At 37.2% G+C, this 15,014-nt stretch overlaps 1 protein-coding gene across 4 annotated transcripts in view; it reads left to right on the forward strand.

Moving 5' to 3' along the window:
• Positions 1-15,014, forward strand: part of LOC150085645 (fibroblast growth factor receptor 3-like) — a 509,974-nt gene that overhangs the window by 493,355 nt on the left and 1,605 nt on the right. For all 4 annotated transcript variants that reach the window (XM_090374150.1, XM_090374153.1, XM_090374152.1 and 1 more), the window contains one exon: positions 90-195. In XM_090374150.1, coding sequence (XP_090230276.1) covers positions 90-195 — 106 coding nt within the window. The remainder of the gene's footprint in view (positions 1-89; positions 196-15,014) is intronic.

Raw genomic sequence — 15,014 nt, forward strand, 5'->3', positions numbered from 1 at the left:
GTAATTATATATTTAGTTTTGCTAAAATATTTATTTACCAAGAAAGTGGAATATTTTAAATGAATACTGTTTATTGTTTTCAATTCCAGTTACATGATAATGAGGGAATGTTGGCAAGCTTCTCCCCATCAGAGGCCAACATTTGGAGAGTTAGTTGAGGATTTAGATAGAATATTGGTTCTCTCATCAGACCAAGTATGTTTTCATTCACTCTAGAATAATTTGTAATTAATAATTCATAATATGAAAAAAATGTAAGATTCATTTACTGTTAACCTTGTGTTTTTTAAGGTGGGAGAGTAACGTAGATATAATACTTCACTAGTTAGCTGAACATTTTTTTTTTTTTTTTTAAGATGAAAACAAGATTAAATCTGTTGATCTTGGATATTATTATTGTTTACCTGGGAAAATCATTAACCTGAATAGCTGAAAAAAAAAAAAATAAATAAAATAAAGATATTAACTAGATGATGTCAACATATTCTGATGTCAACATTTGCTCAGATCGTATCAGTGAAATTATTCTTGTAGGAATGGAATCCTTTATCCCACATTCCACTTTAAAATCTCGACCTTTATCTAAACATTGGTTTCCAATTAAAGTGCTAAAGCTGTTCAAGAGAAGAGCATTGCATATCGTAATTGGCTTGTTTCCAATTCTTCAGTTTCATTTTCTGCCTACACCAAAGCTTGCAACGATTGAAAAGCAGTTATTAATCAGTCCAAACTAGATTTTAAACAGACTAAGAGTAGAAAACTTGCTTCTTGCCCTAATGGTAGCTGAGCATTCTGGTCTCTTGCCAAAGCTATTGGCTGCAACTTTTGCCCAACTCTGTCAAAACCAGATGGTTCTGTTGTCACTTCAGCCAAGGATGAAGACTGGCTAGCATTACATTTTTCTTTCAACTCGTGTATTAATGATCTTGGTAAAACAACTCCCACCATTCCCAACACGATCCATTCAATGCCTCCTGTTGTCTTCCATCAAAAGGATGTCAGAAGGATTTTGAAGAATCTTGATGCTAAGAAAGCTCCAGGTCCTGATGGTATTTCTCCACTTGTTCTCAAAACCTGTGCTCCTGAAATTTGCCACCTGTTTTCACTTTCATATTACAAAGGTGTTTTTCCTTCTGCTTGTAAATTTGCTCATATCCAACCATTTCCTTAAAAAGGGTGACAAATTCCAACCATCCAATTATCGTCCCATTGCAATTACTTCTACTCTTTTTAACGTAATGGAGAAATCAATTAACACCAACTCTTAAACTACCTTGAAACCTTCTGTCTGATCAACGATCACCAGTATGGATTCCATCAGTGTCGATCCACTGGTGATATTCTGGCTTACGGTACCCATTTATGGACAAATTCAATGGAAAAGTTTGGCAAAACACAAGCAGTTGCTTTGACATCTCAAAGCTTTTCATCGCATTTAGCATAAAGGTTTTCTAAACAAGCTTCCATCTTGTGGTTTGCCAACTATTTTTTGTAATTGGTTATCCAATTTTCTCTCTGACCGCTCACTGAGGGTGTGGGTGATGGTAGATGGCTCTCTGTCTGCTAACTTCTCCACTAATGCTGGTGTGCCCCAAGGTTCAGTTCTTTCCCCCACTCTTTTCCTCTTCTATATTAATGACCTTCCATTGACTGGAAATCCTATCCATAGTTTTGCATTCCACTTTCCATTTTGAGAAACCTTTCCCTGCTCAATCAGCTTCAACTTCTCGAATATTCGCTACCAATTCCTTAAATGTTGATCTCCAGGTAATTTTCCAGTGGGGCAAAGATAACTTAGATGATTTCAATCCTTCTAAAATTCAGTCTTGTCTTATGTCTCGCAAAAAGGATACTTCTGCTCCTATGCTTATCTTTAGTGACACTCCGCTTTCTAGGCAAGATGATATATCTCTTAGCACATTAGAAATATTGTTTCCTCTGCATCTAAAAAACTTGATTTTCTCTTTCGCTCTCAGCATTACTTTTCTTCTGAACAGCTGTTCACTCTGTACAAATCCACCCTACGATGGATTATTGTTCCCACATATGGGGTGGTGCCCCCAAAACCTCTCTCAGGCTTCTAGATTCTATTCAGAAGAGGGCAGTTAGGTTAATTAATGACTCATCTCTAACAGAGTCTCTCCACTCGCTGTCTCATAGACGTACTGTTTCTGCTGCATGCCTTTTCTACAGATATTTCCATGGGCACTGTTCTTCTGAATTGGCTTCTTTAATTCCCGCTCTCTCTCTCTCCAAACAGTCCGAACACGTGCCAGCACCAGCCAACATCCATTTACTGTCCAACTTCACACTTACAACCAACTTTTCATGTTCCTCGTTTATTCATTAAACTGCCATTTTCTGGAATAACCTTCCTTCATATGTATTTCCTGAAAGTTACAGTCTACAGAAGTTCAAGACTAATGTCAACAAATATCATCTTTCATCTTTTCAAACTCCAAACCAAGCACGGTACTAAGTACTTTAGGTTCTAATACCTCTCTTGTTTGGGGTTTTCAAAAAAAAAAAAAAAAAACTGTATGGGAGGAAATGAAATGGAAGAATCTCATAGGCATCCAAAAGGCCTACATGAGCTTTAACCAGTCCTCTATCCAGATAATTTATTTACCAAGGAACATCCCAAGTTGTGATTTCTGCTCATAGATCAGAAAATGGTTCAAGCCAGTTAGGAGAGTCTCTAATTAAAGTTTGTTGGATACTGCAGAACATTATGAAGAGGTTTATAACAATATAATGCTACCAAGTTATCTTAAAACAGATTATTATACTAAAAGCACTGGGAATATACAGAAGAACCGGATAAGAAGTTTTCCAAGGGACTGGAGGTTTATTACTTCTTTCACAGGAAGACTTCTTAGAATGGAAAATGACCTAATGGTATGAAATATTAACTACACAAATGAAAATGAAAAGATACACATACATAACTTAAAGGTGCTTTTTAAGTACTATTTCAGAATTTATAAATATTTTACTTTGCCTGTGGGAAACATTTTTAAACTGAGAATTTCTAATTACTTAACATTCTGTTCATTAAACTCATTACAAAATATTCATTACCAAGTTGGAAGGATGAGCTCCTTTCAACATACTTTTAAAGGTCACAATTACAATAAGACAGAGCAACAACCCACTAAATACTTCAGAACTGTTCACAACCATCAGAACGTAACGTTTGATGTGGTCGATGTCTCCAATTATGGATAATATCAAAAGTTTTATACTAAAAAGGTTTCGGCACCGAAAACTTCACGGAAAATTCGCTAATTGATCAAGTTAGTGCCAAGCATCATTTTAGTTTGTAGAAAATCACCAACCAAAATGGCATCATTTCTGTTATATATCATATTGTGAATGCCTTTACAATAAGTTGCCCTGATATTGAACTACCTTGAATAAGCAATGCTTCGACAGTGGATTCTTGAATATGCAACACTTCACCAATGGATTCTCGGCAGATATCCCCACACCACCACTCCTGGGTGGTGGTATTCGTTGAGAATAAGTAACATTAGTCTTCTCTATTGGCAAAGCATTGCTTATTGTAGGTAGTGCAACTCATTGTGAAGGCATTCACAATATGCGATGCATGTATACCAAAAACCATGCTTGGCACTAACTTGTTTGATTACCGAACGTTTATATCGTTTAATATTTTTTAATATTAAAAATAAATAATTTCTATATTTAAAAAACATTAAGTGGGAAAACGTTATTATAATAATACACTATGTATTCTTTAACACGAACATTTTATATGGGAAAACCTTTTACCTGGGAAACTTCTTATGCGGGAAAACAATACACTACAACTAGGGCTTACAATACCAGGATCCCGAATACCGGTAATTTTTTTCTGGTATTCAAATACCGGTTTTTCGGTACTAATTAAAAAAATAAATAAAAATAAAATAGTATAATCTAATCACATAAAGGTTATAAAATCACCTTTATGTGATTATTACATCCTTATCTCTACTAGCAAATGTTCAATAAATCATCGATATATGACACCATGCAACATTGCAACCTGTCCACAATTCTCGGCCAACTTCATGTCTAACTGTATCGTAACTCCCAAGTCCCGTTCCTCCCCTACTGACTTTAGTTCAACTCCACCAAGTGTATAAGTTATTTTGGGGTTGCTGTTCCCCAGGTGTAAGACCTTGCATTTTGCTGAATTAAAGCATAGCTGCCACTTTTCTGACCATCCCGGAAGCTAGGTCACTCTGAAGCAGCTCTGCTTGGCGGCGATCATTAACTACTCTACTGATCTTTACATCATCTGGAAGTTTAGACATCGCATGTACCTTTATATGTGTCATTTAAGATAATCAAAAACAACAGTGGTCCCAATACTGATCTTTGGGGAACCCCGCTTCTTACATTAATCCAATCTGAGGAATAATCATTTATCACAACCTCCTGCCTGGTCCCCCTCAAGCCATTGTGCTATCCATCTACGGATTTTCCCTATGATTCCAGCCTGCTCCAACTTATAAATAACAGCTCATGTACCTTTATATGTGTCATTTAAGATAATCAAAAACAACAGTGGTCCCAATACTGATCTTTGGGGAACCCCGCTTCTTACATTAATCCAATCTGAGGAATAATCATTTATCACAACCTCCTGCCTGGTCCCCCTCAAGCCATTGTGCTATCCATCTACGGATTTTCCCTATGATTCCAGCCTGCTCCAACTTATAAATAACAGCTCATATGGGACTGAGTCAAATGCTCTGCTGAAATCTAAATAAACAATATCAAAATTATTCTCTAAATCCAGCTCACGAGTGACCTGCCAAAAAGGCTAACCAGATTTGTTTAAACTTTATTTTCCCTTTACAAAATCACGCTGTGTATCCTACAGAATTCCATTTCCATGTAAATGATCCTGAATTCCACCCTTGATCATTCCCTACTACTGAAGTTAGACTGGCTGGTTGGTAATTTCCCATTACACTCCTAGAACTGCCTTTATGTTTAAATTTACACCAATCCAACGGTGCTCTCATAACTAGCCTTAATGATTCAATGCACTCACTTGCTGCCTCCTTTAAGATTATAAGGTATATGCCATCAACCACAGGAGCCTTACTCGCCTGTGGGTGCAAAGGTTTTCTCATTAAATCAAGATATGAAATTTCAACATTAATTACATTTTTTTTCAACTTCACTCCCATAATTTCTCATTGACGTGAAGGGTTTTCTTCTCTAAATATCAATGCAAAGTAACTGTCGAGTTCATCTGCAACATCAGTTGGAGTATCTAATACTATTCCACGCAATTACACATCTGATTTGTCCTTCTCTTCTTTGTATTTATATATGTGAAGAATTCCTTAACTGCACTCTTTGCCCTCTTCTTTATTCCTTATCCCCACTCTTCGCTCTCTCCCAGACTCAGTAAAGATACTATAGTGAAAATTATACTTCGCTGAATAAAACGTCTTTCTCCTTCAGAAAATGATGAACATAATTCAACCACGGAAGACCAACAAGGAACAGAACATCAGTGTTTCGCAAATTCCTTCCAAAATAAGAAATTGCCTGACTCCAATGAGATTTTAAAAGATGAACTTGAGTCGGAAATTAATGAAATACTTTTAACTATTTTTGCTAAAAAAGTTCAAAGCCTAGAAAATATGGACTGAGATCGTCTACGATTATCTCAGTACAATAGCACCAGAATAGAATCTGAAAGGGCATTTTCTGCCGCTAATCAAATATGTACCAAAATTAGATCCATTTTAAACAATCATACTATTGATTGCTTATGTTTCTTAAGAGCTCACTTTATTTGGACAGGTAGTGTGGATGCTTAAACATAACTAAACTTTGCAGTAACAAGATGTATTTTTTTGTTTTTAGACTAACTGTATTTTAATGATTTTTTTTTCAGAATATTTATTATTGCAATAAATGTGTTTATTTAAAATTTGAATTCAAGTAATAACTTGTTTTTTCCTTACTTTATTATCCTTTTGCTTGAAGACTGGTAAGCCGCACCGCTGCTCATACCACCACATGGTACGGGGTGAGCAGGTAGAGGGGAAACCCCTTACCTGGCTGAATTGAGCAGATGGTGTAGAGGGGGACAAGGAGTTCATTTCTGTTTGTGTTAAATTTATTTCACTCGGGGGAGGGGGGGTTATTTTACCTCTCGTGACGTTATTTGGAGCATGTTCATGCCCTTTTCAAATTATCAATAAAGACTTATTGCCCCTGGAACCCTCACTTGTTGAACTTGGGTGAGGTGAAGTTTTAGTCTGTTCCAGAATAGATTTTCCGAACATTTAATAAGCCATTCATGGTACGCTGTGTGCCTTGAGCTCTTGATCCTGATTGTTTGTAAATAGTTAGCAGATTCTCACTGTTGAGATTCAGCTTTTATTGTAAATAGTATTTCAGTTTTTATATTATATATTGTGATGGAAGAAAACTCTGATAGTATAGAACCTCTGGAAACAGATAGTGAGGAGGAAATGGAAGAGGCGACATCAGCAGTCACCAGTGATGAAAGGGAAGAAATTAGTCAGGAGATCTTATCATAGGCACATGATCTGGCTGAGATTGAGATTTTTTGGATGAGCCAGATGAACTTCAGACATTGTTGCATACTTTTAAATGGGTGTACCACGTTTTCTGCATGTCAGTGTAAATTGTATGTACTGTGTTTACAATTTACAGAAAGTGTAAATAGTATGTACGGAATTCTAATATACTGCAGGTTGCCATATTTTTGGCAGGGAACACCTGGTACAATTAATAAATAAATAAAAAATGCCATCCAAATACAAGAGTGTGTTTTTTACATAGTATCTTCCCCATAGACATGATGTAACAACTCATAACTTTCATTTGTTTTAGTTTTGTTGAAATTTATGGCTGATTCTTTTTTTCAATTCTTGCCTGTCATTTTTTCGGCAAACTGCAAAAACACAAGGTAATGAAAACCTGTCTCATTGCAAAGTGAATGAGCATATTGGAACATGAGTTGGTAGCAACTAGGGAAAGGTTCAAGATCAACTGCACTGTCTTTGTTTCACAGGGCACCTTGTATAACATGGGCATTGTTCTAAACAGTTTCCATTCACTGGAAGTATCCAAGTGGTCCAAGGTAGGAAAGGAATATCGGCAATGATTGCTAAATCATCCCATCAATAATCGGTTAAAATTTAATACCAGTTGGGCAATAATTCTTGTATGCATATATTTGTTGGTCTGTTAATAGCTGGGAGACTTATGTAAATGTTTTTCCATTTTGGCATAGTGGATAGTGTGGTTTGCATTTGATTTTAGTGGTATAGTTTAATAACAGTTTGTAGTGTTTGTCTTCTGAAGTGCAATGATGATTCATATATGCTTCTACATAACCCCAGGTGCTCACATCTGGTACATATGGGCTTGGCACACACACACAGGGTCCTGTGCTGGTTATCATCATTCTTCTCTTTCTTAGGATTCCCTTCTAATTTTGACACACACACACTCTCTCTCTCTCTCTCTCTCTCTCTCTCTCAGGCAACCCCAGGGGCTCACATCTGGTGTGTTTGGGCTTGGCATACCCAGGGTCCTGGGCGGGATATCATCATCATTTTTCTCTTTCTTGGTGATTCGCTTTTAACACACTCTATCTCAGGCACCTCAGGGGCTCACATCTGGTAAGTATGGGCTTGGCATACCCAGGGTCCTGAACTGGATATCATCTTCATTCTTCTCTTGGTGATTCCCTTTTGATTCTCTCTCTCTCTCTCTCTCTTAGGGAACTCGGGGAATTTTTTTTGGCTGGTGCAGCATAGGCCTCGGGCTTCCTTGCACCATATAGCTAATAATAATAATATATTGATTTTATATAGTAATGTTCTCTGCCATAGTGGATTTGGTATTAGCCATAATAGTGTAAGCAAACCACTGACCCAAATAAATACAGGCAGTTCCCGACATTACTAGTTTTAATTTGTTCTTGGCATGTGCTTGTAAAGCGAAAACTCGTAAAATAGGAATTTATTTCCGATAGACGTAATGTTAAATAAAGATGGACAAAACAATAGTTTATGCATAAACAATGATTTATTTATCCTAAGAAATGAAAACATAGCCTTTAAAATCAAGCAAAATAAAGAAATTGTCATACAAATGTTAAAGAATGTTTATTCTTCATCATCGACTAAATGTACAATAATTTATTTATCCAAAGAAATGAAAACACAGCCTTTAAAATCAAGCAAGTTATAATAATAAAGAAATTATTTTTCCTACAAATGTTATAGCTAATAACATTTCTTCATCATCTTCAAATAAATGTATGCTCATTGCTTGTTTGGTACTTGTTGTTGGAAGTACAAGGAGTCATCATCTTCAGAAATGCTTTGAGTTGTCTGTTTCTTATAGTCTTCTCTTTTCTTTTTAAATTTCACGATATCATGCATAAGCATTTTTTAAATATATAGCAACTTTTCTACTGCGCTCGAAATTTCAACCTTGGGACTCGGAAATCTCAATTGCTTTTTCTATGCGTTGAAGAGCTTTGTCAAGCCCTTGAAAGTGAAGGAACGAACAGGAGTTTCAGCTGTTAAATCTTCTTCTTCCTCAACTTCTTTACATTTTACTATTTCAAGGTCTTTATTTGTGAACCTTCCATTGTGTGCTTGAAGCAAATAAATGTCAGTTGTAGAAACCTCAAGCTGCAATTAGTTTGTAATATTAACGACTGTTTCTGTTTCATTTTGTACGATCTCTGGTGGTTCTTGAAATCCTTCAAAATTATCAATAAACTGTGGAAGAATTTATTCCAAACACCCATCAGATTTATTCCCTTAATAAGCTGGATAAATCTGAAATAAGACAAGACTGAAAATGAAGAGTGACACAACCACTCTTTGTAATGTCCATGGTAACTGCGTTAGCATTAGTAGAGGTATATGATGCAAGAAAGCAAGCTTATGCAGCATCAGCCAAAAAAAACAAAAACAAACTTCCACTTCACCCCTCTGTTCGTTCGAAATACCTGTCCAGCTGAGCCTTAAATTTATTTAGGCTATCAACTTCCACAACCAGGGATGGAAGTCTGTTCCACCATCCAACTAATCGCTGGCTAAAGGCAAATTTCCGCACATCTATCCTACATCTGTCTTTCCTCAATTTGAATTTATGCCCTCTCAGGTGATTATTCTGAGCAAGATGAAGAATCCCATCAGCATTGAGCATGCTCAAACCATTCAAGGCTTTATACACCTCTATCAGATCACTTCGCCGGTGCCTAGTCTCCAGACACTGTAATTTGCAAAACTTAAGCCTTTCTTCATAAGAGCAACCCTTTGTTCCATTCACTAATCTTGTTGCCCTTCTCTGTACTTGTTCCTGCAGCTCTACATCCTTCTTGAAATGAGGCCTCGGGACCTGTATATAATACTCAAGGTGTGGCCTGACCTCTACCTTATACAAGGGAATAATCACCTCCTTATCCCTGCATATATAAGATTGACAAGACACCATGCACTACTCTTGCAGCCCATCTGCACTGCTTAGAGAACTTCATATCTGCCTTCAAAATTACCCTCAGGTCCTTTTCATTCTCTACCTCTGTCAGTGTAGTACCACAGAGTTGATACGTTGCTCTGGGGTTGCTGTTTCCCATATGTAGTACTTTATATTTGTCAATGTTAAATTTCGTTTGCCAGCTCTCAGCCCATCTGCTGAAAAGACTCCAGATCCTGTTGCAGCAGCATAGCGTCAGTAGTGTCCTTAACAACCCTGCTAACCTTTGTATCGTCTGCAAACTTGGACATTTAGCTTGATATACCGTCATCAATATTATTTATAAATACAGAAAACAATAATGGACCCAACACTGAACCCTGAGGGACTCCACTAATAACATTAGTCCACGATGAGCAGTGTCCATTGATTACCACTCTGTCTTCTACCCCTCAATCACCCCTTTATCCATAGCAGCAATTTGCCTCCAATGCCACACTGCTCCAATTTGTGCAGCAGTCCTCCATGTGTTAACAGTATCAAAAGCCTTTCTAAGATCCAAGTATATAATATCAAAGTTATTCCCTGCATCCAGCTCTTTTGTGACTGCATCATAGTATCCAATCAAACTGGTCAGGCAAGACTTCCCCTTAACAAAACCATGCTGTGTCGAGCTATAACTGAAATGTTGTCTAGATGATCCTGCAGTGCTTCTTTAACCAGTGCCTCCATTAATTTTCCTGGAACAGAAATTAAACTCACAGGTCTATAATTACTTGTGTCAGCCTTTGATCCTCCTTTGTGAATTGGGGTCACATTTGCACATCTCCAGTCCATGGGTACCTCCCCTGAGTCCAAGGATGCTCTCATAATTATGGCTAAGGGTTTGCTTACTTCCTTTGCTGCCTCCTTTAATATAACTGGATAGATCCCATCCACACCAGGTGCCTTTCTTGTGTTTATCTTCAACAATTTCTCCTTCACTTTACTCTCAGTTATTACAAGATTATCTAGCTTACTGCCAGAGTTGAATACACCTCTGGCATTCCCCTCGCTGAATAACTCCTCATGTGTGAATGTCGATGCAAAATATTCATTTAGTTTGTTAGCTACTTGAGGAGGATCATCAACAGTTGAACCATCGATATCAAGTGGACCAATCTGATTCATCCCCTTCCTTCTATTGTTTACATAAGTAAAGAACTCTGTGCTGTTTTCTTTGCATCCTTTGCCAAAGATTTCTCTTTGGCAAAGAGAAATCTGCCTTTGCCTGCCTAACCTCCTTTGTGACTTGGTTACAGACCAGCTTATATCTATCATAGGCTTCTGTGTCATGTGTTAATTTATATGTATCCTATGCATTTTTCTTCTGTGCCATGTGTCTCATTAATTCATCTGACATCTATTTAGGCCTAAACCGTGAACTATATTTCTTAGTTGGTATGTAACGCCTAGTAGCTTCCAAGATAAGTTCTTTGAATGCTTCCCATTTTGAATTTGCTGTTGGTAACATCATCAGTTGGTTCCACTGTATAGAATTTAAATACTGTCTTAGACCATCGTAGTCGCCTTTATGAAAGCAATAACCCTTCCCTTTACCCCTGATGGTGGTTACCTCTTTGAGTAAATCCCACTTCAGCACACTGCCACCTAGTGGTTCCTTTATCTGCAGATTCATAGTGAAGAATCACTACTGATAATCAAATCAAGAGTATTACTCCCTCTAGTTGCCTCCCAAACATGCTGAAGTAGAAAACAATCATCCAATAAATCCACAAAAGCCTTGCTTGTGTGTGTGTGTGTGACCAACCCACAAATTCCAGTCAATATCTGGGAAATTAAAATCCCCCATTATAAGACTCTCTGATTTACTGGCCCACTCTATTTCCCTGTACAGTTTCTTATTATACTCATCAGAGTCATTAGGCCTATAGCACACTCCTACTCTCAATTTTGATCTCCCAATGCTTATGTCACACCAAACTGACTCGACACTGCACTGTCCAGCAATGTTGACTGGCTTCATTTCCTTGGATTTTATGTATTTCTTAACTAATAGCATAACCCCTCCTCCCTTCCTATCCTGTCTATCCTTTGTGTAGACGTTGTCCCCAAATCCCAGTTCTGCATTACTTATATCTGTGTGACACCACATCTCTGATATCCCAACAATATCTGCCTTTGATGCTTTGAGTAATACCTCAAATTTATTTAACAAACTCCTAGCATTGGTGTACACACAAGTATACATGCACCTGTTCCTATTCTTAGCTACCCTAACACAACACGTGAGTTTAGTTATACTGCAATGACTCCCAGCAGTCTCTGAAATATCCTGCATCTTGTTTTCCAGGCTTCTACTCATTCCAATAGAAGCAGTGCAAGAATCACTTTCACCTCTGCGCCTTGCACAATCTTTCCAGGGCCGAATTGATTGACAAGGCTCTCATGATATACTCCCTCCTATCATGTCTGGGCAGAATTGCAGACACTTTGAAATTCAACCCTAATTCACGGCTTTTTTTCAACAATGATCTGTACTTGTTAAGTAATTCTGCCGGTCTCCTACTCTTAATATCATTATGTTATGTGTGAGTCAATGAGATGCTCTTGTCTGCCTGAACAAGTGCATGCATAGTAGTACTATATTGTATAGCTATGCATATGGTTTGAAATGCAGTATTTCTGAATATTTAGCATTTATTTATTGCAATTAATGTTCATATTTTCGATTTCATTGACACTTGATACTGAAAAAAATAACTCATAAAGTGGGAACTGCCTGTAACTAATAAGTTTGAAAAATATGTAAAACAGAAATTAAACAAACAATGTGTTTCCCTCATGTTCAGCTGACCTTTGAATTTCATTAACTTATCAACCTCAACTACCTCTGGAGGTAACTTATTCTAGTAATTAACAAAATACTGCTAAAAGTAAACTTCTTACAATCCAGTTCAAATCTCATTACGTGTAATTTGAATTTAATTTGGCCTACAGTACAATACTGAAAAATTTTGCCTCCAGTATATAAAATTGAAAAATTTTGCATTTATTCATTTTTCCTATTCCCTCTCAGAGCTTTATAGACTTTGGTCAGTCCTTATTGTTGAGTTAGTGGCGTAAAACCTATAAGTTCATGCAAAGAAACGTTTGATTTTTAAGATCTTATAGTTCTAAATGTGGTCATAAATACATACATACTTTAAGGTTTATCGTGCACTAGTTGCCAACTAGTGCACGATAACACTTCACTTCTGTATACAGAAGTTATGCATATTTTCTGCTTTCCTTGCAATAAAATATTATATGGCCTCTATATTAGTGAACTTAAACAAGTGAACAACCAACCAGTGTGTGGAAAAACTTCCATATAAACATAGAACTGTTATATGTACATTCCCTAGACAAGACAACTACTCACATGCTCATCACAGAGGCCATCCACTAGCTGATGAGAAGCCAGTAAGCTTAGAAACAGCTGTTCTGGCAGTGTCTCATGTATTAAGTGCATATCATTGAAGATCAAGGTCACAATATGTAAGACTGCTAAGGTTTTTATCAAAATATAGTAGTAGTAGATAAGAAATTTAAAAAAAATTGTTAGTGAGCATTTGTATTTTTTGGACTGCACAATTTTAACCTTTAAAAATGAATAGATGGATAATAAGAAAATTGGATGTATGTCTTCATGTATTGAAAAACAAAAGGAATCAACCGAAGTGTTACCAATATCATCATGACCATTAAACTTGACATTATCAAATAGAGAAGAGAAAAGCCACATCAACAGCATGGAAAACTCAAAAATAATGCAACTTGACAATTTAAAATATCATTGATTTCCTCATATTTTAATAATTGAGATAGATGCAGAATCAATTCTTGAAACACTGTATGAACCAGAAAATAATGATTTGGCATTGAACTACCTTAAATTCTTTGAAAGGAAAACAAGAGTGACAAACACGACTTTTACGAAATACATCTGCTTGACTGATAAATTAATAAGAGCATCTTTTAAAGTGGCTCTATTAATTGACAAAACCAAAAAACGCTCACATAATAAGATCACATAATCTTTTTTGCACTGCAAAAAATTTGGAATTGTAAATTGTGAAAAAATTATTAAATCTTTGAAGATGCTCCCTGCTTTAAATAATGTGATCAGAGAAGAAAAATGCATGGGATGCATATAAATTAGAAGGTGACACAGAAGCCTACGACAGATATAAGCTATTCTGTAATCAAGTCACAAAGGACATTAGGCAAGTGAAGGCTTTATGAGAAATTGTTGGCAAAGAAAAACAGCAAAGAGTTCTTTACTTATGTAAACTCTAGAAGGAAGAGGATGAATCAGATTGGTCCAATTGATGTTGGTGGTTCGACTGTTGATGATCCTGCTTAGATAGCTGACAAACTGAATGAGTATTTTCCATTTACGTTCACACATGAGGAATTCTGTAAGGATTGGGCCATCCTTTTCCATGATAATTGCTTCCACCCAACATGGCATCAACTCCACAATATCACAGAAGGTATCTTCACATATCCTGGACCAGCTTGATAGGACATCCTGAAATTTGGCAGTGCAGTTGAGGCACTGGTGTGGACTTTGAAATGCTGCATTCCACAAATATTTGATGGAATGATGTCGGAGTAATTTGGCAGCCAGAGGAACACACAAAATGTTTGGACATGACACTCAAACTTTTGCCCTACATAGTGATCCTACATGGTCACTATGTAGGGCAAAACTTGGTCTAAAATAGTACCAAAGTAGGTTCTGGCAGTGAGGCAACTCAGTGATGTTCATGAAAACATTTTTCTAACTTGTCATCACTGCCGGAGCTGCTCACCATCAAATACATATCTCTGTCCACACGATGAAGCTGGTACCTTGCATCATCAGACCAGGCAACTGTTTTTCAGTCGTCTGAGTCTAGGAAGTGCTTCTGTACTCACTGCAGGCAAAGTGTCAATGATGGTCAATCGACACAGAACACAAACAGGTTGCCTACTCTGTAGGCCTATCCACAAGAGTATGCTGGATGGTGCATTCAGGAACATTTCTGTGTGCCAACTGTTGTCCCAAACAGCAAGTGCCAACTGTCTTTCTCAACTGTTGGCCATTGGTGTCATTGCCATCTCAGCATGTTAGGTGTGTCCTTCTTTGGATCATTCCTTCCACACCTCTACAACAGCTGACAATCCCTGCCATTGCTGAGATGCAGGCTTCCACCTTCCCAGTATGTCAAACCATTTCCTCTTCCAACTCCAATAGGACTTTCCCTTTCCCCATTACATAACCTACTTATGAACTGACAGGAACTACCCACACCATCACTATATATGCTGTGCCAGCCACTAACACCACTCCTAGGGGCTGTGGGATGCATCCACTCACAGAGATAGGTATGGTCAATGTTTTGACGCATGAGTGTATTTCAAGAACTATGCCCAATATCTTAATGGTAGTCATCACCATTAAGAGCTTGGCAGTTATTGCC

This window comes from Mastigoproctus giganteus, chromosome 5, assembly GCF_048544385.1.
Source record: "Mastigoproctus giganteus isolate SK-2022 chromosome 5, ASM4854438v1, whole genome shotgun sequence".
Classification (NCBI taxonomy): Eukaryota; Metazoa; Arthropoda; class Arachnida; order Uropygi; family Thelyphonidae; genus Mastigoproctus; species Mastigoproctus giganteus.